The 26369-nt window shown below is 43.8% G+C and overlaps 1 protein-coding gene across 1 annotated transcript in view; it reads right to left on the bottom strand.

Annotated features, from left to right (window-relative positions):
* SOX5 (SRY-box transcription factor 5) overlaps positions 1-26369 on the bottom strand; it is a 583674-nt gene that overhangs the window by 102774 nt on the left and 454531 nt on the right. Inside the window, exon 9 of the mRNA XM_038741985.1 lies at positions 3139-3285. Coding sequence (XP_038597913.1) covers positions 3139-3285 — 147 coding nt within the window. The remainder of the gene's footprint in view (positions 1-3138; positions 3286-26369) is intronic.

Below are 26369 nucleotides of genomic sequence, written 5' to 3'. Positions count from 1 at the left end.
ATACAATATAACAGATACATTCCCTGCCCACAATGAGCTGACAGTCTAGAGGGAGGGACAGACATGAATAGAAATAAATTAATTATGGACATATACGTAAGCGATGTGGGGCTGGGAAGGGTGGATGAATAAAGGGAGCAAGTCTAGGTGATGCAGAAGTGAGTGGGAGAAGAGGAAAGGAGGGCTTAGTCAGTCTAGACTGTGAGCCCACTTCTAGACTGTGAGCCCACTGTTGGGTAGGGACCGTCTCTATTTATTGCCAACTTGTACTTCCCAAGCGCTTAGTACAGTGCTCTGCACACAGTAAGCGCTCAATAAATATGATTGAATGAATGAATGAATGAATGAAAGGCTTCTGGGAAGAGATGGGCCTAAAATAAGGGTGGCTGTTTATTGTTGTATCGTACTCTTCCAAGCACTTCTTACAGGGCTTCCCACACAATAAGTGATCAATAAATTCAATTAGATGAATGACTGAATGAGGCTTTGATCACTCCTGAGGTGAATGGGTTGAACTACAATCCGACATGGCTCAGTCTTAATCTCCATTTTCCAGATGAGGCAAATGAGGCCCAGAGAAGTGAAGCGACTTGCCCAAGGTCACGCAGCAGACAAGTGGCGGAGCCGGGATTGGAACCCAGGTCCTTTTGACTCTCAGGCCCAGACTCTCTCCGCTAGGCCGCACTACAAATCTGACACTAGTCGTATCTCCTCTGGTGTCTTCGTGCGTCCCGACCCGATGCCTTTTGACCGCTTTTAGAACTCCTGGGGTCCCCAGGAGGCTTCTTAGTCATTTGATATTCAAAATAATCGGGTGCCCAGGCTGAGAAGAGGGTGAGACACCCCTACAAGCCAGGCCAGCCCCTTTTCTCCCCAATCTCCTCGCTCTCCGGGGCCGAGGACAAAGTGAACTGTCTGTCAGACGCCATTGCCATTAGAACAGGATCTTGTTCTTTTATTCCAACCGAACTGTGGCGGATGGCTCCGCGGGAATGCTAAGTGAAATCAATGCCTCGGATTTCCAGTCTGAGCTCGGAGGTCAGAGCCGCTATCATTTATCAGCAATATCTCCTTCCTGGCTCGCTCACTCCCACTCCGAGGTTCCAACCGGCAGACAACAGATTGAAAACAGCATGCACCCGAGGGCTCAGGTGACACAATTTTACATCCTTTTGGATCCCTTTCTTTCTACGCCGCCCTCTCCTTCCTCCTCCCCCCCGGCCCCTTCATTTAGCAAATTGCAAATAGATTTGTCTGGGTCCTCCTTTAGATGAGCAAGCCAAAGGACCCAGGAGTGCCCGACCGATGGAGTGGGGAAGCAGCGTGGCTTAGTGGAAAGATCCCAGGCTTGGGAGTCTGAGGTTGTGGGTTCTAATCCCTCTCTCGCCACTTGTCCGCTGTGTGACTTCGGGAAAGCCGCTAACTTCTCTGTGTCTCAGGTACCGCATCTGTAAAATGAGGATTAAAACTGGGAGCCCCCCCATGGGACAACCCCATTACCCTGTATCTACCCTAGTGCATAGAACGATGCTCGGCAAATAGTAAGTGCTTAACAAATACCATAATTATTATTTATTATTATTATTATTATTATTCATCAATCGTATTTATTGAGCGCTTACTATGTGCAGAGCACTGTATTAAGCGCTTGGGAAGTACAAATTGGCAACATATAGAGACAGTCCCTACCCAACAGTGGGCTCACAGTCTAAAAGGGGGAGACAGAGAACAAAACCAAACATACTAACAAAATAAAATAAATAGAATAGATATGTACAAATAAAATAAATAAATAAATAAATAGAGTAAAAAAATATGGACAAACATATATACATATATACAGGTGCTGTGGGGAAGGGAAGGAGGTAAGATGGGGGGGATGGAGAGGGGGACGAGGGGGAGAGGAAGGAAGGGGCTCAGTCTGGGAATAATTATTGTTATTAAAAGACTGGTATTCAAACCGCACCTGGTAAAACCATTTCTGTACACTATTAGTTGAATGACAGGTTTGGTTTTGGTTTTTTTAGCGGTTTCGGTTAAGTCCTTTCTGTGTGCCAGGCACTGTTCTAAGCACTGGGGGAGATACAAGGTAATTCATTCAATCATATTTATTGAGCGCTTACTGTGTGCAGAGCACTGTACTAAGGGTTTGGGAAGTACAAGTCGGCAACATATAGAGACCAACAACGGGCTCACAGTCTAGAAGGGGGAGACAGACAGAGAAACAAAACATGTGGACAGGTGTCAAGTCATCAGAATAAACAGAAGTAAAGCTAGATGCACATCATTAACAAAATAAATAGAATCGTAAATATGTACAAGTAAAACAAATAGAGTAATAAATCCATACAAACATATATACAGGTGCTGTGGGAAGGGGAAGGAGGTAGGGCGGGGGATGGGGAGGAGGAGAGGAAAAAGGGGGCTCAGTCTGGGAAGGCCTCCTGGAGGAGGTGAGCTCTCAGTAGGGCTTTGAAGGGAGGAAGAGAGCTAGCTTGGCGGATGGGCAGAGGGAGGACATTCCAGGACAGGGGGAGGACGTGGGCCGGGGGTCGATGGCGGGACGGGTGAGAACGAGGCACAGTGAGGAGGTTAGTGGCAGATTCATTCAATCGTATTTATTGAGCGCTTACTGTGTGCAGAGCACCGTACTAAGCACTTGGGAAGTACAAGTTGGCCACATATAGAGACAGTCCCTACCCACTAATGGGCTCATAGTCTAGAAGATTAGAAGCCCTAACCTACTGATTCCCAGGCCTGAATTCTATGCATTGCACCATGCTGTTTCTCACAACTCCAGCGCAGCATGGCTCAGTGGAAAAAGTCAAAGGTCACAGGTTCAAATCCCCACTCCACCAATTGTCAGCTGTGTGACTTTGGGCAAATCACCTCACTTCTCTGGGCCTCATTTCCCTCATCTGTAAAATGGGGATGAAGACCGTGAGGCCCCCGTGGGACAACCTGCTCACCTTGTAACCTCCCCAGCTCTAAGAACAGTGCTTTGCACATAGCAAGCACTTAATAAATGCCATCATTATTATTATTAGTCCAGTGCCTGGCCTATAGCAAGCGCTCGACAAGTACCACAGTGATTCTTCTCAGGATTTTGAACGCAATGCACGCAGGTAAGTGACCTACCTTGCTCTTGGGCGGCGGGCTGCTTGTGCTCTTGTCGGGGTGAATGCTGGTAGGAGAAAGCGCCGTGGCGAGATTTCCTTGGGGTAACCCTGGAAGCTTTCCGCCGGGAGCCACCTGCATGGCAGCAAGCTGGGCGGCGTACAGTTGCTGTTCACCAGGAGACGGGGCAGAGAGAGGGAGCGACCCACACGGAGACAAGCGGTGAGAAATAGAGGCAGAGAGACAGGGAAGACATCATCAGTACCCAAAGAAAAATACATTTCCATACATTCCTTCATTCATCAATCAATCAATCGTATTTATTGAGCGCCGACTGTGCGCAGAGCATTGTACTAATCGTACAAGGTAATCAGGTTGTCCCATATGGGGCTCACAGTCTTCATCCACATTTTGCCGATGAGGGAACTGAGGCACAGAGAAGTTAAGCCACTTACCCAAGGTCACACAGCCAACAAGTGGCGGAACCAAGATTAGGACCCACAACCTTTGATGCCACTCCACTCTTAATTTCCATTATCCATTACCGTAATTATTAAGTGCCGAGGCAACTCCCCCTTTTAGACTGTGAGCCCACTGTTGGGTAGGGACTGTCTCTATGTGTTGCCAATTTGTACTTCCCAAGTGCTTAGTACAGTGCTCTGCACATAGTAAGCGCTCAACGAATACGATTGATGATGATGATGAACTCAGAAGGGAGAGGGAGTAGGGGAAATGAAAACTTAGGGAAGGCCTCTTGGAGGAGATGGGATTTTACAAAGGTTTTGAAGGAAGAGAGAGTAATTGTCTGTTGGATTTGAGGAGGGAGGGTATTCCAGGCCACAGGCAGGATGTGGATCCCAGACTGAGCCCATGCCCCTTTTCCTCTGCTTCTCCTCCCCTCCCCATCACCTCTACCCCCTCCCCACAGAACCTGTGTATATTTGTACATATTTATTACTCTATTAATGGTGTGTATAGATCTATAATTCTATTTATCTATTTTGATGGTATTGATGCCTGTCTACTTATTTTGTTTTGTTGCCTGTCTCCCCCTTCTAGACCATGAGCCCATTGTTGAGGAGGGATTGTCTCTATCTGTTACCAAAATGTACTGTCCAAGTGTTTAGTACGGTGCTCTGCACACAGTAAGGGCTCAATAAATACGATTGAATGAATGAATGAATATGGACAAGGAGCTGGCGGCAAGATAACTGAGGCACAGAGAAGTTAAGTGGCTTGTCCAAGATCACACAGCAGACAAGTTACATGCAAATTCATGAAGCGTTCCATATTTTTTCCCTTCAAAGCCCTACGGAGAGCTCACCTCCTCCAGGAGGCCTTCCCAGACTGAGCCCCCTTTTTCCTCTCCTCCTCCCCATCCCCCCTGCCCTACCTCCTTCCCCTCCCCACAGCACCTGTATATATGCTTGTACAGATTTATTACTCTATTTATTTTACTTGTACACATTTACTATTCTATTTATTTTGTTAATGATGTGAATATAGCTTTAACTCTAATTGTTCTGACGATTTTGACACCTGTCTGCATGGTTTTTTTTGTCGTCTGTCTCCTCCTTCTAGACTGTGAGCCCGTGTTGCGTAGGGAGCGTTTCTATATGTTGCCGACTTGTACTTCCCAAGAGCTTAGTACAGTGCTCTGCACACAGTAAGCGCTCAATAAATACGATTGAATGAATGAATGAATGAAGTGGCAGAGTCAGGGTTAGAACCCACATCCTCTGACTCCCAAGGCCGGGCTCTTTCCACATTAGAGGAATGAAGTGTGCAGGCTGGATTGTTCTTCTGCAAACAGACATATATCTGTGTATACCCAAGCGATTAGGTGTTTTTGAAGGTGGCTGTACCGGAGATAAAACCTGAGCAGATGAGAGATAATTTGGAGAAGTTCTCCTGGAGGAGATGCGATTTCAGAGGGCCCGAGGGCTTGGCTCAATGCTTGAGCATTGTAAGGACTTGAAAATACCAGCAGTATTATAATTATTTTTTTAATCCAGATGATAGGAAAATTGGGCTTATTATGTATTGGTAGGAAAACACATAGTGACTCTATTTAGGCGATATAATAATGCCTGCTAGCTTTTCACTTGGTGGTTGGAGAATTTAACATGTTTAATTCCCATTCCTGGAGAGGAAGTCTCCAAGTGATAATTTGATAGTCTAATTGATAGAAATTATTTCACAATTTCATCTTACTAGACCTGCACCCCATTCATGTTGATCCATTAAAATGACCGGTTAGTTAACAAAAAACGTTGCCCATAGATTTGCTATAAATAAGGTTCCACACATCTTAAATCGCTGTGCTGTAATTAAGGCATTTTTCTATTTTGAATATATCTCTTTATGCAAATCTTTTTCTCAATTCTTGTATTTATAGATTTTTCCATTCGTGTACCAAATTGCAGTATCCAAATGGGAATTAAAATAGAACTCTAGCCTGGTTGTTTCAGGATGGGTGGCCATTCAATGATTTCAAGTTGGACAATTCTTTAGGAAAACAAACCTCTCCTCAAAGAAATGAAATATTTTATTGATAACACTATCAGAAGGTGACAGACAAAATCTTAGATGCCCAAATTAGAATCAAAAAAAAAAAAAAACTACAAGAGAATAACTGAAAAGGCACTGATAAAAAGACAAATTCACCTTCAATTGATATATATATGTATATATAAACTATATATGTATATATGTTTGTACATATTTATTACTCTATTTATTTCTTTATTTTACTTGTACATATCTATTCTATTTATTTTATTTTGTTAGTATGTTTGGTTTTGTTCTCTGTCTCCCCCTTTTAGACTGTGAGCCCACTGTTGGGTAGGGACTGTCTCTATATGTTGCCAACTTGTACTTCCCAAACACTTAGTACAGTGCTCTGCACACAGTAAGCGCTCAATAAATACGATTGATTGACATATATTTTAATATATATTAATTATAATTAATATAATTTAAATATATATATATATTCCTAAAGTGTTCCAGAGCCAAGGTTTTCCTTTTGAGAAAAGGAAGAAAGTTACTTTACTGAATGATGCAGGATTAAAGTGAAATTAAATTTGCAATCAAATTTTATCAGAACTGGGGCAGCATAAGTCCTGAGAATGGGCATAAACATGCTCATAAATATTAATGCTTGGCAAATGAGTTTATATGAAGCTTTAGTTAAATTCATTCTTTCAATCATATTTATTGAGAGCGTACTGTGTGCAGAGCACTGTACTAAGTGCTTGGGAAGTAGAAGTCGGCAACATATAGAGACGGCCCCTACCCAACAACGGGCTCACAGTCTAGAAGATGATAATTAATAATTATGGTATTTGTTAAGTGCTTACTGTGTGCCAAGCACTGTTCGAAGCGCTGGGGTAGATACAAGGTCAGCAAGCTGTCCCACCTGGGGCTCATAGTCGTAATCCCCATTTTACAGATGAGGTAACTGAGGCACAGAGAAGCTGACTTGCTCAGTCACACACCTGACAAGTGGCAGAGCCAGGATTTGAATCCATGTCCTCTGACTCCCAAGCCCGTATTCTTTCCACTAAGCCACCCTGCAAATTCCTCCCTGGGCAATGTTATGTTTCCAATATCCTAAATAAATCGCCTCGAAATTTGTAAAAAGGCAGTCATTAGGTTCAAGCCTATAACCATGCTCAATCAATCAACTGTATTTATTGAGTGCTTACTGTGTGCAGAGCATTCATTCATTCAATTCATTCAATCGTATTTATTGAGCGCTTACTGTGTGCAGAGCACTGTACTAAGCGCTTGGGAAGTACAAGTTGGCAACATATAGAGATGGTCCCTACCCAACAGCGGGCTCACAGTCTAGAAGGGGGAGACAGAGAACAAAACAAAACATATTAACAAAATAAAATAGAATAAATATGTACAAATAAAATAAATAAATAAATAAATAAATAAATAGATAAATAAATACATAAATAAATAGCACTGTACTAGGTACTTGGGAGACTACAAGGCAACAGAGTGGGTAGATTTGATACCGGCTCATGAGGAGCTTTTAATCTACAGAGGGACAGAAACATTAAAGTAAATTATAGATAAGGGAAATACCTTAGGCAAGTCACCTAACTTCTCTGTGCCTCAGTTGCTGCATCTGTGAAATGATGATGAAGACTCACTGTAGGCAGGGAATGTGTTTGTTTATTAAATCGTACTGTTCCAAGCACTTAGTACAGTGCTCTGCACACAGTAACTGCTCAGTAGATATGATTGAATGAATGACTGAAAGAATAAATCAGTGAGGAGGAGTTTAGAAGCCAGAGGTTAATGTTTCCAGGTTTTGGTTTGGCTAAAAGGGATGGGAATTTGGTTCAAACTACACCCTGACTATAGAAAAAAAAATGATAGCATTTGTTAAGCGCTTAATATGTGCGAAGCACTGACTATTGATCAGTGGCATTTGCCCAAGGTGACATAGCAGACAAGTGGCTGAGCTGGAATTAGAACCCAGGTCCGCTGACATAATAATAATAAAAATAATAAAAATAATGGCATTTATTAAGCGCTTACTATGTACAAAGCACTGTTCTAAGCACTGGGGAGGTTACAAGGTGATCAGATTGTCCCACGGAGGGCTCACAGTCTTAATCCCCATTTTATAGATGAGGGAACTGAGGCCCAGAGAAGTGAAGTGACTTGCTCAAAGTCACACAGCTGACCATTGGCAGAGCAGGAATTTGAACCCATGACCTCTGACTCCAAAGCCCAGGCTCTTTCCATTGAGCCATGCTGCTTCTGGGCTCTTTTGACTAGTCTATGTTGTAAGGATCGCTATGTTGCCATGATAGTGAGAAAGACTGAATTCTTGATGAGAAATCAGTCCGATTCTGAAACGGTTTGGTCAGGGGGTTTCAAACGGATTCGTGCCTTACATTTGTTTTTTCTCTGTAAGGCATTTGTTAAGCGCTTACTATATGCCGGGAACTGTCCTAAGCACTGGGGTAGATGCAAGATAATCAGTTTGGACGCAGTCCCTGTCCCACATGGGGCTCACCATCTTAATCCCCATTTCACGGATGAGGTAACCGAGGCAGAGAGAAGTGAAGTGACCGGCCCAAGTTCACACAGCAGGCAAGTGCCGAGTCAGGATTAGAACCCAGGTCCTTCTAACTCCCAGGCCCGTGCTCTATCCACTAGGGCCTGCACCGGAGTCCCCGAATTGCCTTGAACTTTCGGGCAAAAATTCTATCATATTCTACTCTCCCAAGGGCTTAGTAAAGCGCTCTGCATATAGTAAGTTCTCAGTAAATATGACTAATCATTTGATTGATTGACAGGACATTTGGGAAAAACAGGCTTAAAAAGGCAAGAATGAAGCCATCTTATGATACTTATGATACTATGTATATATGTATATAGGTTTGTACATATTTATTACTCTATTCATTTATTTATTTATTTTACTTGTACATATCTAGTCTATTTATTTTATTTTGTTAGTATGTTTGGTTTTGTTCTCTGTCTCCCCCTTTTAGAGTGTGAGCCCACTGTTGGGTAGGGACTGTCTCTATATGTTGCCAACTTGTACTTCCCAAGCGCTTAGTACAGTGCTCTGCACACAGTAAGCGCTCAATAAATACGATTGATTGATTGATACTAGTTCCAGGCACCTTTGTTCAGTCAGGTTTCGAGATTATCAGTGGTCCTGACTATCGATACAAAGGTTCCCACAATTCCACTATATTGTAAGCTTCTTGAGGGGAGGAATCAAGTCTACCGACTCTATTGGACTCTCCCAAATGCTTAGTACAGTGCTCTGCATGAAGTGCGGCCTAGTGAATAAAGCAGGAGCGTGGGAGCCAGAGAGCCAGGGTCCTAATCCCCGCTCTTTCAACGTGCCTGCTGTGTGATCTTGGGCAAGTCGCTTAACTACTCTGTGCCTCAGTTTCCTCAACTGCACAATGGGGATTCAATACCCATTCTCCCTCCCACTTAGATAGAGAGCCTCAGGTGGAACAGGGATTGTGTCTAACTTTATAACATATCTATGCTCAACACATAGTAAGCATTTAATAAATACAAAAAAAAACCCCAATAAATACCATTGACTGATAGTGACTACTGAATTCATGTTCAAACGGAAGGCCCGATTCTCAGAAGTCCTTAAAAAAAGATCTTAGAACCATGCAAGGGATCTTACAGATTTCACACATGCTTCTTTTCTCTGGTAGAAGTTCTCAGATTCCATTTGACTAAGATTCACAAAATGCGGGCCAGATTTTATTCATTTCCAGTGACTGTGGGGCTGGGGGACTAGATGAAACTCACTCCTCAATGTTCCCAAATCAATTCAATTCAATTTTATTAATTGAGTTCTTACGGTGTGCAAAGCACTGTACTAAGCAACTCCTAGTGACCCTGAGAGCAATGAAGTCATCTAGAAAAGGGCTGCCTAGTCAGGGTCCGGAACATATTTAAATAACAATTTTTGCTAAAATGGCCTCATTGAGGTCTGTTTCCGCCACACAACTCTCCCTCTATTATATCCCCATGGGTTGAGGGGCTTTGGCGTGATAACTCGCTGCCGTTGATGTGAATGCATTGTTGTTGTTTTTATAAAAAGGAAAAGGAGCTTTGAATCACGGGTTAGTTCTCAGAGCACTGGTGAGCAATTCCCCAGGCTCTGGACACAATTACCAACAGAAAGCAGGGATGGGATTATATATACATATATATAAACATATATACATATATCCTGTATATATGTATATATGTATCCTGTATATATGTATATATGTTTGTACATATTTATTACTCTATTTATTTATTTATTTATCTTACTTGTACATATCTATTCTATTTATTTTATTTTGTTAGTATGTTTGGTTTTGTTCTCTGTCTCCCCCTTCTAGACTGTGAGCCCGCTGTTGGGTAGGGACTGTCTCTACGTGTTGCCGACTTGTACTTCCCAAGCGCTTAGTACAGTGCTCTGCACACAGTAAGCGCTCAGTAAATACGATTGATTGATTGATTAATATTTTGCATCAACCAAACTTGTAGAGTTCCTTTCTAAGAACTGAGTCATCTGAAATGGAAGTTCTAATCTCTTCCCTCCTTTCTGGGACTCGGGAAAAGACTTAGAAAGTGTCGGTTCTAACTGTCCAAAAGACTTAATGCATATGGCACTTGATAATGATAATTGTGGCATTTGTTAAGCGCTTACTATGTGCCAAGCAGTGTACTAAGAGCAGAGGTAGATACAGGAGCATCAGTTCCCACATGGGGCTCACAGTTTAAGTAGGCGAGAGAACAGGTATTAAATCCCCATTTTGCAGATGAGGGAACTGAGGCCCAGAGGAGTGAAGTGCCTTGCCCCAGGCCCCACAGCAGCTACGTGGTGGAGCTGGGATTAGAACTCAGGACCTTCAACTCCTAGGCCCCTTCTCTTTCCACTAGGCCTTACTGCTTCTCTAAAGCAGCACAGTATTTTAAAAATGCAACCTCAGCACCAGAAGCAGAGATGCAGAATGGCCTATGAGAAGCAGCGTGGCTCAGTGGAAAAGAGCATTGGATTTGGAGTCAGAGGTCATGGGTTCAAATCCCGGCTCCGCCAATTGTCAGCTGTGTGACTTTGGGCAAAGTCACTTAACTTCTCTGTGCCTCAGTTACCTCATCTGTAAAATGGAGATTAAGACTGTGAGCCCCACGTGGGAAAGCCTGATCACCTTGTAACCTCTCCAGCGCTTAGAACAGTATTTTGCACATAGTAAGCGCTTAATAAATGCCATCATTATTCAATCAACCAATCGTATTTATTGAGCGCTTACTGTGTGCAGAGCACTGTACTAAGCGCTTGGGAAGTACAAGCTGGCAACATATAGAGACAGTCCCTACCCAACAGTGGGCTCACAGTCTAGAAGGGGGAGACAGAGAATAAAACCAAACATACTAACAAAATGAAATAAATGAAATAAAATAAAATAAATAAAATAAAATGAAATAAAATAAAATAAATAAATAATAAATAAAATAAATAAATAAATCATTATTATTATTATTATTATTATTGGAAAAACTACAAGCCTGGGAGTCAGAGGACTTGAGTTCTAATCCCAGCCCCGCCATATGTCTGCTGTGTTTCCTTACTTAATTTCTCTGTGCCTCAGTTACCTCATCTGAAAAATGGGGAGGGTGAGTCCCAAATGGGACATGGACAGAATCCAAGCTGATGATTAGCTTCTATCTACCTTAGTGCCAAGTTCAGTGCCTAGAGAAGTAGCGTGGCTCAATGGAAAGAGCACAGGCTTGGGAGTCGGAGGTCATGGGTTCTAATCCTGGCTCCGTCAATTGTCAGTTGTGTGACTTCGGGCAATTCACTTAACTTCTCTATGCCCCAGTTACCTCATCTGTAAAATGGGGATGAAGACTGTGAGCCCCCTTGGGACAATCTGATCACCTTGTATCCTTCCCAGTGCTTAGACCAGTGCTTTGCACATACTAAGCACTTAACAAACGTCATTATTATTATTATTATTGTTATTATTATTATAGTTAGCGCTTACCAAATATCTTTTAGCCCACTGTTGGGTAGGGACCGTCTCTATATGTTGCCATCTTGTAGTTCCCAAGTGCTTAGTACAGTGCTCTGCACACAGTAAGCACTCAATAAATACGGTTGATTGATTGATTGATTGATTGATTGAAAAAAAAGCCAGGTGCTAAATTGTGAGGTTGATCCAATCCCATCAGAATAGAAGGTATCTTTATCCCACACGCGACTTCCTCTCTTCTCCCTCCGCCAACTGGCGCTTCTTTCATAGTCTGAGGGAAGTCAGTCGTTCTCCAATGTCACTCCTTGCATACCCCAGGAAGATAAATGGGGATTCACCCAACGCCAACCTCACTGACCTTTGGATGTGACAAGAGTTTTAGGTCAGACTCGCTAAATGGGGAGCTGGGCTTTGGGAGACATGCCTCGGGGTGAAATTTACAGTGAATTTATTATCTCCAGTGGCCTTTGGACTCCTTCCCACCATCAAACACCATGTCGGCACATGGAACAGGAAGAAATACATTAACTGGAATCTGATCGTTTTAAAAGGTTACAGCTGCCCAAATATAATTTAATTTCATACTTGCCCTTTGAGGGTTTGGTGTATATTTTCATTTTACGACTGCAAATGATAAAGCTCTTAAGATTCCAGGCAATAAAAAGAGGGGAAAAAAAGCGATCCACGGGTTAGAAGTCGATTCGGTTGGTACTCTGTGAGGTGACAAATTTGCTTGTTTTAAAAATGTCCAACATTTTTCTCTCTTTGGATTCATCTCATTTCTTATTTCTTTCCCGATCAGGCACATTGCTACGTTGAGGTGAAACTGGCCCTGGGACACACATCCCTGAGATGTCAGCCAACTAGAGAAGCGGTGTGACCTCATGGAGAGAGACTAGGTCCGGGGGTCAGAGGAGCTGGGTTCTAATCCTGCCCTCACTACTTGCCCTGATTGCTGCATCAGCCTCCTTGTTGACCTCCCTGCCTCCTGTCTCTCCCTTTTCCAGTCCATACTTCACTCTGCTGCCTGGATCATTTTTCTACAGAAATGCTCAGTCCACTTTTCCCCACTCCTCAAGGAGCTCCAGTGGTTGCCCGTCTACATCCACATCAAACAGAAACTCCTCACCGTTGGCTTTAAAGCTGTCCATCCCCTCGTCCCCTCCTACCTCACCTCACTATCCTCCTACTACAACCCAGCCCGCACACTTCACTCCTCTAACGCCAAACTACTCACTCTACCTCAATCTTGTCTACCTCACTGTTGGCCACTTGCAAATGTCCTGTCTTTGGCCTGGAACGCCCTCCCTTTTCATAGCCGATTGACAATTATTCTTCCCACCTACAAAGCCTTTTACTGAAGGCCCATCTCCTCCAAGAGGCCTTCCCTGACTAAACCGTCCTTTCCTCTCCTCCCACTCCCTTCTGCGTCCCCCTGACCTCCTCATTTTACTCACCCCTCTATCAGTCCCACAGCCATTATAATAATAATTTGTTATTTGTTATTTATAATTTGTATTTGTTAAGCGCTTACTATGTGCCAAGGACTGTTCTAAGCACATAGTCCTAAGTCTAAGTCCTTCTCCCCCAAGGATTGGGGGAGATACGACGTAATCAGGTTGTCCCGCGGGGGGCTCACAGTCTTAATCTCCATTTTTACAGATGAAGTAACTGAGGCACAGAGAAGTGAAGTGACTCACCCAAAGTCACACAGCAGACAGGTGGCAGAGGTGGGATTAGAACCCACCACCTCCGACTTCCAAGCCTGGGCTCTTTCCACTACGCCACGCTGCTTCTACTTTGTACATATCAGTAACTTTTTTCTTTGTATTAATGTCCGTCTCCCCGTCTAGACTGTAAGCTTGTCGGGATCAAGGAATGTGTCTACCAACTCTATTATATTGTTATATTGAACTCTCCCAATCACTTAATACTGTAATCTGCTCATATAAGCTCTCAGTAAATAGGATTGATTGATTGGTGTGTGACCTTAGGTAAGTCACTTCACTTCTCTCTGCCTCAGTTCTGCAAAATGGGGATTCAATACCTATTCTCCTTCCTACTTGATTGGGAACCCCGTGTGGGACAGGGACTCTATCTGTCCTGATCAAGTTACAATCTACCTTAGTGCTTAAAAGAGTGAAATATGTCTGTCTATTGTTCAACTGTACTTTCCCAAGCGCTTAGTAAGTGCCCCATAAATATGACTGAATGAATGAACAGTGTTTGACACAGAGTATGCGCTTAATAAATAGCACAAAAAATCCTTAAAACCTTGAAACCAGAGAGGATTGACAGAAACCCATGTCAATTCAGTTCAGTTGTCATAGGACCCAACTGTATTTATGTTTAGAGAAGCAGCATGGCTTAGTGGAGAGAGCACAGGCTTGAGAGTCAGAAGTTGTGGGTTCTAATCCTAGCTTTGGGCAAGTCACTTAACTTCTCTGTGCCTCAGTTATCTCATCTGGAAAATGGGGATGAAGACCGTGAGCCACGTGGGATGACCTGATTACCTTGAATCTCCCCCAGTGCTTAGAACAGTGCTTGGCACATAGTAAGCATTTAACAAACGCCATCAGTATTATTATTATTACGTTCCCTTTCTGTCACATTAAAGGAAAACTTAGCCAAAAGTGGTGACATCCCTTGAACAAGCATTTCTTCTACTTCCAACCCTTTGATTTTTTGAGATTCTTGGTGCATAAGTGCATCCTCATTAACCCTCCTGCCTTCAAAGTTCCTGGACACCTTTCATTTGAGGGTGTCAGGCCGTATTATGAATACCCTCCCATTACTCTTCTCATCTTCTTTGTAAAAAAGGAGCTGACAAGCATTATTATCCGGGTTTTACAAATGAGCTTCCCAGGTATTGCCAGAGGCAGAAAACCAATTAAGAACAAAGCCAGGAATAGAGTTTGTTTTCTAACCATTGGAAAATCCTTCTTCTCTTTCCCTTTCCTCACACTGGGCCAGAAACCTAAAAATATCTGGTAGGCCAATCCAATAGTAACTGAGGCAGTGCCTATTTGGGGAGTCGCTATTAATAGCCAACAGAAACTGCAACACACGTCTTTCAACATATGGAAGACCCCTTGAGGAGTACACATAAATAATCTACTCGCATTAGTCGTGGTGATGGTGATAGAGACTGCCTATATAAGTCAAGTCCACAGATAATTCCAAACCCTCATTTTAGCCACCTTGAATAGAGAAATCCTCAGTCAATGCTTCAGTTCCTACACAATGTCCTTGCTCAAAAGCTGTTAACAAAAACTATCATGAACCCCTTCAAGGCCCTGCTGAGAGCTCACCTCCTCCAGGAGGCCTTCCCACACTGAGCCCCTTCCTTCCTCTCCCCCTCGTCGCCCTCTCCATCCCCCCCATCTTACCTCCTTCCCTTCCCCGCAGCACCTGTATATATGTATATATGTTTGTACATATTTATTACTCTATTTATTTATTTATTTATTTAACTTGTACATATCTATTCTATTTATTTTATTTTGTTAGTATGTTTGGTTTTGTTCTCTGTCTCCCCCTTATAGACTGTGAGCCCACTGTTGGGTAGGGACTGTCTCTATATGTTGCCAATTCGTACTTCCCAAGCGCTTAGTACAGTGCTCTGCACATAGTAAGCGCTCAATAAATACGATTGATGATGATGATGATGAACCAGCTGAAACTTGTTCTCCCTCCAATCAATCCATCAATTGTCAGTCAGTCTGTCACTCCTATTTAGTGAGCACTTACAGTGTGCTTGGGAGAGTACATTATGACAAAAATCAGGTACTTTTTTAATGGAATTTAAGTGCTTACTATGTGCTAAGCACTGTTCTAAGCGCTAGGGTAGATACAGGCTAATCAGGTTCGTCGCAGTCTCTGTCGCACATAGCGCTCACAGTCTTCATCCCCATTTTGCAGATGAGGGAACTGAGAAGTGAAGTGACTTGCCAAAGATCACACAGCAGACAAGGGGTAGAGTGGGGATTAAAACCCACCTCCGCCTGTGCTCTTGCCACTAGGCCATGCTGCTTGCCTTCCTTGACCGCAACGAGCTTGCAGTCTAGACGGAGATATGGATTTATTGAGCGTTGACTGTGTGCATAGCACTGTTACAAGTGCTTGGGAGAGTTCAATATAATAGAGTTGGTAGACAAATTCCCTGTCCACACTTAAGTTTACAGACTAGAGGGGGAGACAGGCATTAATATAAAGAAATCAATTACAGGGAGGTAAGTTAATAATAACAATAATGATGATGGCATTTATTAAGCGCTTACTATGTGCAAAGCACTGTTCTAAGTGCTAGGGAGGTTACCAGGTGATCAGATTGTCCCACGTGGGGCTCACAGTCTTAATCCCCATTTTACAGATGAGTTAACTGAGGCACAGAGAAGTGAAGTGACTTGCCCAATGTCACACAGCTGACAATTGGCAGAGCTGGGATTTGAACCCATGTCCTCTGACTGAGAGGCCTCTCTGGCTCGGAGCGGTGGCTGGAAAAGAGGAATCTATTAATCAACCAATCAATCGTGTTTATTGAGCGCTTACTGTGTGCAGAGCACTGTACACTAAGCACTTGAGAAGTACAAGATGGCAACATATAGAGACAGTCCCTACCCAACAGTAGGCTCACGGTCTAGAAAGGGGAGACAGAGAACAAAACCAAACATATTAACAAAATAAAATAAATAGAATAGATATGTACAAGTAAAATAAATAAATAAATAGAGTATAAATAAATAAATAGAGCTCTGGTCTCTCAGTCCCCCAGAAACTTCCCACATCTCCCTTCACCCACTCAGCCCGATGGCAGAAGTGACATTGACAGCTCTCCACAATGGGCCAAAGGAGCCCCATCTAAGGTGGCCCAGACCGGGATCTCCCCTACTCACCCAATCAATCAATCAATCAATCAGGAGTATTTATTGAGCACTTACAGTACTCAGCTCTTGGGAGAATACAACAGAGTTGGTAGACACGTACCCAGCCTGCCCTCAGAAATTGGTTCCATGTTCACCCTCACGTGCTTCCAAACTCCCACGCCTGAGTTAATCCACCAGGCCATGCAGCTTCTCATGATGATGATGATGATGGTATTTGTTAAGCGCTTACTATGTGCAAAGCACTGTTCTAAGCGCTGGGGGGGATACAAGGTGATCAGGTTGTCCCACGGGGGGCTCACAGTCTTAGTCCCCATTTTACAGATGTGGGAACTGAAGCTCAGAGAAGTTAAGTGACTTGCCCAAGGTCACACAGAAGACATGTGGTGGAGTCAGGATTTGAACCCATGACCTCTGGCTCCAAAGTCCATGCTTTTTCCACTGAGCCATGCTGCTTCTCATGTATAATAATTATAATAATGGCATTTGTTAAGTGCTTACAATGTGACAGGCACTGTATTAAGCGCTGGGGTGATCCAAACAAAACTGGTTGGACACAGTCCATGTCCCACATGGGGCTTACATTCTTCAATCAATCAATCAATCAATCAATCATATTTATTGAGTGCTTACTGTGTGCAGAGCACTGTACTAAGCGCTTGGGAAGTACAAGTTGGCAACATATAGAGACAGTCCCTACCCAACAGTGGGCTCCTTCTTCATCCCCATTTCACAGATGAGGTAACAGAGAAGTGAGCAGCTTGCCCAAGGCCACACAGCAGACAAGTGGCGGAGCCGGGATTAGAACCCATGGCCTTCTGACTCCCAGCCTCGTGCTCTATTCGGCAGGCCATGCTGCTTCTCATTTATTATTTTGTTGCTGTTATTATTACTACTACTAGTCGAGCGCCTCATTTTCCTCGGTGTCACCATTTAGGTAGCACCTAAGCTAGATCAGCTATCTCCTAACCTGCTAAAAGATTTCAGCAGTCTTGTCAGCACAATTTATGATGTCGAGGCCACTTGCGAAGCAGTCATCTGAAATTCACGTCTTAAAAATAATCCAGCAAAAATGTGCCGCATATCTCTTCGGCTCTCGCCCCCAAAGAGAAAGTGTAGGATTACTAAAGGGAATTTATCGACCAACTCTGCTATATTGTACTCTCCCAAGCACTTAGCTCAGTGATCTGCAAAGAGCAAGAGCTCAGTAAATACCATTGATTGATTGATTGGTTGATTGATTGTTTACAACAGCAAAGAAATGAGCTATGACCTGACCGCTCGACGATGTTGCCTAGGTACATGCATAGGTAATTGAGTGTAGCCCTGTCCCCCTTTTATCGGGTGAGATAAGCCACTCCAGCTCATTGTCCCCTATAAAAACTTGGGAATGGATGAAAGGTGAGTTATGGAGGGGAGGGAGAGGGAGGGCTGGTCAAAACCCATTCATTCATTCGATCATGCTTATTGAACACTTACTGTGTGCAGAGCACTGTACTAAGCATTTGGGAGATGCTTCCTCTTCCTTCCCCTTCCTTCCTCTCCCCCTCGTCCCCCTCTCCATCCCCCCATCTTACCTCCTTCCCTTCCCCACAGCACCTGTATATATGTATATATGGTTGTACATATTTATTACTCTATTTATTTATTTATTTATTTATTTTACTTGTACATTTCTATCCTATTTATTTTATTTTATTTTGTTGGTATGTTTGGTTCTGTTCTCTGTCTCCCCCTTTTAGACTGTGAGCCCACTGTTGGGTAGGGACTGTCTCTATGTGTTGCCAATTTGTACTTCCCAAGCGCTTAGTACAGTGCTCTGCACATAGTAAGCGCTCAATAAATACAATTGATTGATTGATTGATTGATTGAGAGGACATTAGAACAATATACAGACATACTGCCTGCCCACAATGAGCTTATAGCCTAGATGGGGAGACAGTCCAATGACATGAATAAATAAATGACTGATCTGGACATAAGTGGTGTGGGGCTGGAAGCGGGGGATGAACAAAGGGAAAAAGTCAGTGTGGCAAAGAAGGGGGTGAGCAAAGAGGAAACAAGGGCTTAGTCAGGGAAGACCTCTTGGGGGAGATGGGCCTTCAATAAGTCTTTGAAGCACCTGTATATATGTATATATGTTTGTACATATTTATTACTCTATTTATTTATTTATTTTATTTGTGCATATCTATTCTATTTATTTTATTTTGTTAGTATGTTTGGTTTTGTTCTCTGTCTCCCCCTTTTAGACTGTGAGCCCACTGTTGGGTAGGGACTGTCTCTATATGCTGCCAACTTGTACTTCCCAAGGGCTTAGTACAGTGCTCTGCACACAGTAAGCGCTCAATAAATACGATTGATTGATTGATTGATAGGGGAGAGGAATCATCTGTCGGATTTGAGGAGGGAGGGCATTCCAGGCCAGAGGCAGGATGTGGGCAGAGGGTCGACTACCAGATAGACGAGATCAAAGCGAGAAGGTTAGCATTAGCCACCGGAGTGTATGGGCTAATGATGGCATTTATTAAGCACTTACCATGTGCAAAGCACTGTTCTAAGTGCTGGAGAGGTTACAAGGTGATCAGGTTGTCCCACAGGGGGCTCACAGTCAATCCCCATTTTACAGATGAGGTAACTGAGGCGCAGAGAAGTTAAGTGACTAGGTCGTAGTAGGAGAGTAGTGAAGCGAGGTAGGAGGGGGTAAGGGGATGGATGGCTTTAAAGCCAATGGTGAGGAATTTTTTTGTTTAATGCAGAGGTAACTGAGGTACATATGAGCTAACTGATGCCCAGAGAAGTGAAGTGTCTCACCCATGGTCCCCCAGCAGACAAGTGGCGGACCAGAGATTAGAACCCAGCTCCTTCTGACTCCCAGGCTGGGGCGAGTGGCCAGGCCACCAGGCCACGCTGCTTCTCCTCACGAGGGAGAAATAGGCCTCATGCAGCCGGCTCCGGTCGCACATCGTGAGAGAGTCGGCCTGCCACATACCCCCCTAGAGCTGGAAATCCTATTTCCGTTGTCCAAATGTCAAATGCCTTCTGGGGACCGGGGTGGTGGCTGGAATTTCGTAAGGGTTTTTTGGAGAGTTTCTCCCGGAGGGGAGTTCTCGCCAAATGTCGGGCTCCGTCCTCAAACCCACACGGGCTGGGGAAAAAGTCAGAGAAGACGGTCGGCTGAGCTTTTCCCGGCCTATTTGCATACGTTTTTTAGTATGCAGAATGTCTCCGGATGTAATTGAATTGTTGTTTTTGCCTCTATTAATACATATGCAAATGAGGCCGTCCTGCAGCTGTGCCGTATTAATCATATGTGTGCTACTGTCTGTCTGGCCCCCCCGCCCTTCCCCAGGCTCAGGGTCGGAGGGAGGGGGAAGAGACCGCTTAACCTACAAGGAAACTCACTCATGCAGACAGAGGTCGGCTACCAAACAGCAGAGGCCAAGGTTATATGTTACATGGGGGATAAAAGGAGGAGGGTCATTCTTAAATTTCTGCAAACACCAATGTAATGAGGAGAAAGCAAGGTGCGTTCCCTCCTACAATTTGTCCTTATGACTAATTGTGTCACAGAATGCCATAAAATTCAGGGTCTGTGCTTTCCACAAATCCATTTCCTCATCTCCCACTCCCTTCTCCCTCGCCCTGACTTGCCCCCTTTGCTCTTTCTCCTTATGATAATAATAATAACAACGATGATGGTATTTGTTAACTTACTATGTGACAGGCACTGTACTAAGGGCTGGGATGGATTCAGGCAAATTAAGTTGGACACAGTCCCTGTTTCATGTGGGGCTCACATTCTCAATCCCCATTTTACAGCTGAGGTGACAGGCACAGAGAAGTAAAATGACTAGCTCAAGGTCACACAGCAGAGAAGTGGCAGAATGGAGATTGGAACCCATGACCTTCTGATTCCCAGGCCTGTGTGCTATCCACTATACCATGCTACTTCCCAGCCCCATAGCACTTAAGTCCATATTTTTAGACTGTGAGCCCATTGTTGGGTAGGGACTGTCTCTATATGTTGCCAACTTGTACTTCCCAAACGCTTAGTACAGTGCCCTGCACACAGTAAGCACTCAATAAATACAATTGATTGATTGATCTGTCATTTTATTTATTTTTATTGATATCTGGCCTTCCCCCCTTTAGACTGTAACCCCTTCGTGGGCAGGGAATGTCACTGTTTATTGCTGTATTGTCCTCTCCCAAGGGCTTAGTACAGTGCTCTGCACACAGGAAGTGCTCAATAAATATGACTGAAGGAATTTCTGTGGGACTGATTTTTCGAGGCTACCTCGGTACACTAGACGCTTAGAGGTGGGCTCAGGCTCAAACAGTACTCCAGAAGACGTACTAAATTTGTCTGGCTTCCCTCATGATTATTGACCCCGTTCAGGAAACAGAGGGAACCTGATAAAATGATGAACTCCACTTTTTCCGTCCACATCTGCCTCAGAAAATGTTCCGTGTCTTTCTGTGAACTGCAAAACTCTCTAACAAAGGCTTATGTGTGTGTCACCACTATTGGGGGGGGGGGGCAGAGTCCCTTCAGTGACTGAGAAACTAGATTGATGTCAGTGGCTGCTTTGTTTCTAGCCAAATCTCACTTTAACATGTGGCTATCTGTTGCCTACGCTAGTTCTCATCCAGTATCTGGAGGATAGGGATGAATGCGTTAAATATTGTAAAGAAACAGTGAACTGGAGTGGGCTGTGATTCAGCCAAATTCAAGACACTTAATAAATTGGACTTCAGGGTTTAAGAAAAATTGCATGTGGCCGAAAGTTCCATTGCATTGATTGATTAAGCTTCGACAATGAACAGTGCAATGATGTTCCTGCTTGTAAAGGAGAGGGAATATATATGCATATCATCATCAATCGTATTTATTGAGCGCTTACTATGTGCAGAGCACTGTACTAAGCGCTTGGGAAGTACAAATTGGCAACATATAGAGACAGTCCCTACCCAACAGTGGGCTCACAGTCTAAAAGGGGGAGACAGAGAACAAAACCAAACATACTAACAAAATAAAATAAATAGAATAGATATGTACAAGTAAAATATATAAATAAATATATAAATAAATAGAGTAATAAATATGTACAAACATATATACATATATACAGATGCTGTGGGGAAGGGAAGGAGGTAAGACGGGGGGATGGAGAGGGGAACGAGGGGGAGAGGAAGGAAGGGGCATAATGCATAATGCATATGTATTATGAGAAGCAGCTTGATGATGACGATGGCATTTGTTAAGCGCTTGCTATGTGCAAAGCGCTGTTCTAAGCATGGGGGGGTAGAAGGTGATCAGGTTGACCCACAGGGGGCTCACAGTCTTCATCCCCATTTTACAGATGAGGTAACTGAGGCTCAGAGAAGTTAAGTGACTTGCGCAAGGTTACATAGCAGACCTGTGGTGGAGCCAGATTCGAACGCATGACCTCTGACTCCCAAGCCCGTGCTCTTTCCACTGAGCCACGGTGTTTCTCATGGCTTAGTGGAAAACCTGGCTTAGTGGAAAGAGCACAGGCTTCGGAGTCAGAGGTCATGGGTTCTACTCCCAGCTCCGCCACTTGATATGAAGACATCATTAATAAAATAAATAGAATAATAGATATGTAGATATATACACAAATGCTGTGGGGTAGGGGGGTAGAGCAGAGGGAGGGAGTCAGGGTGATGAGGAGGGGAGGAGGAGCAGAGGAAAGGGGGGGCTCAGTCTGGGAAGGCCTACTGGAGAAGGTGAGCTTTCAGTAGGGCTTTGAAGGGGGGAAGTGTGCTAGTTTGGGGGATATGAGGAGGGAGGGCATTTCAGGCCAGAGGTAGGACAAAGGCCAGAGGTCAACGGTGGGACAGGTGAGGTGAGAACGAGGCTCAGCGAGGAGGTTAGCAGAGGATTGGAGTGTGCGGGCTGGCCTGGAGAAGGAGAGTAGGGAGGTGAGGTAGGAGGGGACGAGGGGATGGAGAGCTTTGAAGCCAATAGTGAGGAGTTTCTGCTTCAAACAAAGGTTGATAGGCAACCACTGGAGATTTTTGAGGAAAGGGGTGACATGCCCAGAGCGTTTCGGTAGAAAGATAATCCGGGCAGCAGAGTGAAGTATAGACTGAAGCGGGGAGAGACAGGAGGATGGGAGATAAGAAAGGGGGCTGATGCAGTCATCCAGTTGGGATAGGATGAGTGACTGTACTCAAAACAGTGCTTTGCACATAGTAAGCACTTAATAAATGCCATTATTATTATTATTATTACTATAAAAAGGTAGCGGTTTGGATGGAGAGAAAAGGGCAGATCTTGGTGAGGTTGTGAAGGTGAGAACGGCACTTGGGAGAATGCAACAGAATTAGCAGACAAGTTCCCTGACTGTAACAAGTCTAGAGGAGGAGAGAAACACAGATCATTTAAAAATATGGACATAATGCATATATAATGATGGTATGTATTAAGCACTTACAATGTGTCAAGCACTGTTCTGAGTGCTAGTGTAATAGTAACAATAATAATAATAATAATAATAATAATAATAATAATAATAATAATAATAATAATGATAATAATAATGGTATTTGTTAAGTGCTTACTAGGTGCAAAGCACTATTCTAAGCACTGGGGAGGTTACAAGGTGATTAGGTTGTCCCATGGGGGGCTCACAGGTCTAATCCCCATTTTACAGATGAGGTAACTGAGGCACAGAGAAGTGAAGTGAGTTGCCCAAAGTCACACAGCTGACAGTTGGCGGTTCTGGGATTTGAACCCCTGACCTCTGACTCCAAATCCCGTGCTCTTTCCACTGAGCCATGCTGCTTCCCCAGTACAAGTTATCAGGTTGTCCCATGTGGGACTCACAGTCTTAATCCCCATTTTCCAGATGAGGGAACTGAGGCATAGAGAAGTGAAGTGACTTCCCCAAGGTCACACAGCTAACAAATAGCAGAGGCGGGATTAGACTGTGAGCCTGTTGTTGGGTAGGGACCATCTCTATATGTTGCCGACTTGTACTTCCCAAACGCTTAGTACAGTGCTCTGCACACAGTAAGTGCTCAATAAATATGATTAAATGAATGAATGAAGACCTCTGACTCCCAAGCCCGGGCTCTTTCCACTAAGCCACACTGCTTATCCATAGTGATAGTGAGCGCTCAATAAAAATGCCACTAACTGGGAGCCCCACCAGGGACAGGGACTGCATCCAATCTGATTAGCTTGTATCACCCTGGGTTTCAAGGCTGTCCATCCCCTGGCCCCCTCCTCCCTCCCCTCCCTTCTGTCCTTCTCCAGCCCAGCCCGCACCCTCCGCTCCTCTGCCGCTAATCTCCTCACCGTTAGGCCTCGTTCTCGCCTGTCCCTCTATCAATCCCCGGTCCACGTCCTCCCCCTGGCCTGGAATGCCCTCCCTCCACACATCTTCCTCCCTTCAAAGCCCTACTGAGAGCTCACCTCCTCCAGGAGGCCTTCCCACACTGAGCCCCCTCCTTCCTCTCCCCCTCCCCATCGCTCCCACCCTGCCTCCTTCCCCTCCCCACAGCACCTGTATATATCTTTGTACAGATTTATTACTCTATTTATTTTACTTGTACATATTTACTATTCTATTTATCTTATTTTGTTAATATATTTTGCTTTGTTGTCTGTCTCCCCCTTCTAGACTGTGAGCCCGTTGTTGGGTAGGGACCGTCTATGTTGCCAACTTGTACTTTCCAAGTGCTTAGTACAGTGCTCTGCACACAGTAAGCGCTCAATAAATACAATCAAATGAATGAATGAAAGACTCAAGAATGAGCTCCCCAGGAAAAGTGAGTTTATCAAGTATGAAGAGTGCATGCTGAGAATATGGTGAATCTAGAATATAGAGAGATGAGGTATAAATCCTCTCTGGCTCCTTGTGAGCAGGACTCATAGTGTGTAATGCACTATCCCAAGCACTTAGTACACAGAAAGCGCTCAGTTAATATGAGCGAATGAATGAATCCCTGTTCTCTCTCCTCTTTTAGACTGTGAGCCCACTGTTGGGTAGGGACTGTCTCTATATGTTGCCAACTTGTACTACCCAAGCGCTTAGTACAGTGCTCTGCACACAGTAAGCGCTCAATAAATACGATTGATTGATTGATTGATTGATTGATTGATTGATTGATTCTTAGACTGTGAGCTCCATGCGGGGAAGAGACTGTGTCTAACGTGCTTAGATAAATTCCAGAAAAAAAAATTCAAGAGCAGCATCTTTTCTTGCAAGTTAAAAAATCTTTTCGGGGCAGGTTTGGTGGAGGGGGCGGTCCCTCTCTCTAGCCTCTAGCCCCTTGCTTGTAACTTTCCTTCTGCTTTGCTCCCCGCTCAAATCCGCCAAACAACCTCTCTCCCCATCTTCCAACAACCAACCAATCGATCAATAGTATTTCAGTTCTATGTGCGGAACACCATCCTATGTTCTTGGGAGAGTACATTACAATTCTGTTGTTGTTCGGCACGATCCCTGCTCACAAGGAGGCAGAGAGGACTTATATAGCAGTTCTCTTCACATGCTATATTCCCCGCTCACCCTCCTCATTCTCCATAAACTCACTTTCCTGCTGTAGTTCGTTCTGGATTCCTCTCCTCTGGCCCTTTCTCTTGACCTTCCTCCTGTCTGTAAACTTCACCTATCTCCGTCCAATCCACCATGTCACTAGTTTTCCCACCTCCAGAGGCCTCCTGAAATCCCATCTCTCCCACGAGGTATTCCCTACTTTCCAAAGCCCCCTAAAAAGTCCCTACACACTTAGCTGTATTCACCATAACCTTATCATGATACCAATGACCATAATAGTATTTAGTAAGCGCTTATTATGCGCCAAGTATTGTACCTGTATATATGTATATGTCTGTATATATGTATATATGTTTGTACATATTTATTACTCTATTTTATTTGTACATGTTTATTCTATTTATTTTGTTTTGTTAATATGTTTTGTTTTGTTCTCTGTCTCCCCCTTCTAGACTGTGAGACCACTGTTGGGTAGGGACCGTCTTTATATGTTGCCAACTTGTACTTCCCAAGCACTTAGTACAGTGCTCTGCACACAGTAAGCGCTCAATAAATACGATTGAATGAATGAATGAATGAACTAAGAGCTGGCTTAGCTATACAGTGAACAGGGCACGTGTCTCCGAAGAGCTTAGTTCGGTGCCCTGCACAACCTAAGTGCTCAATAAATACCATAGATAGATTAGCCTCTAAATGTTCATTTCAATCGGTCAATAATGCCTTTATGGAATAACACATTTAGTACAGTGCCTGGCACATAGAAAGCACTTAAAAAATGTATAATTTGGGCAGATCATTATGTTAAGAGCTTGAAAGAGGTAGAGTTAGGAGGAGACAGAATCCTTGCAAGGATCATTTATGCTCAAATGAAATTCCTTACCATCGGCTTTAAGGCACCCAATCATCTTTCCCCCTTACCTCACTGATTTCCTATTACAATCCAGTATGCATACTTACTCTCACTACCTCATTTTTTTTTACGGGCTTTGTTGAGAGCTTTCCAGGTGTCAAACACTGTACTTAGTGCGGAGGTAGACACAAGTAAATTAGATTGGACAGAGTCCCTGTCCCGTTTGAGGTTCACCATTTAAGTAACTCCAGTCGCTTAGTACCGTGCAGGCGCTTAGTAAGGTGCTCTGCACACAGTAAGCGCTCAATAAATACGACAATGAAAGTACAGTCTAGTCTAGTAATGGAGTGGGAGGTAGAGGAGGATGACATGGGCTTCAAAAGAAAGGAAATCAATCAATGCTATTTATTGAGCGCACTGTACTAAGCGCTTGAAAAGAGAGGG

The sequence above is a fragment of the Tachyglossus aculeatus genome, chromosome 2 (genome assembly GCF_015852505.1).
Source record: "Tachyglossus aculeatus isolate mTacAcu1 chromosome 2, mTacAcu1.pri, whole genome shotgun sequence".
Classification (NCBI taxonomy): Eukaryota; Metazoa; Chordata; class Mammalia; order Monotremata; family Tachyglossidae; genus Tachyglossus; species Tachyglossus aculeatus.
The sequence above is the reverse complement of the archived record's forward strand: the minus strand, read 5'-3'. Positions and strand labels throughout refer to the sequence as shown.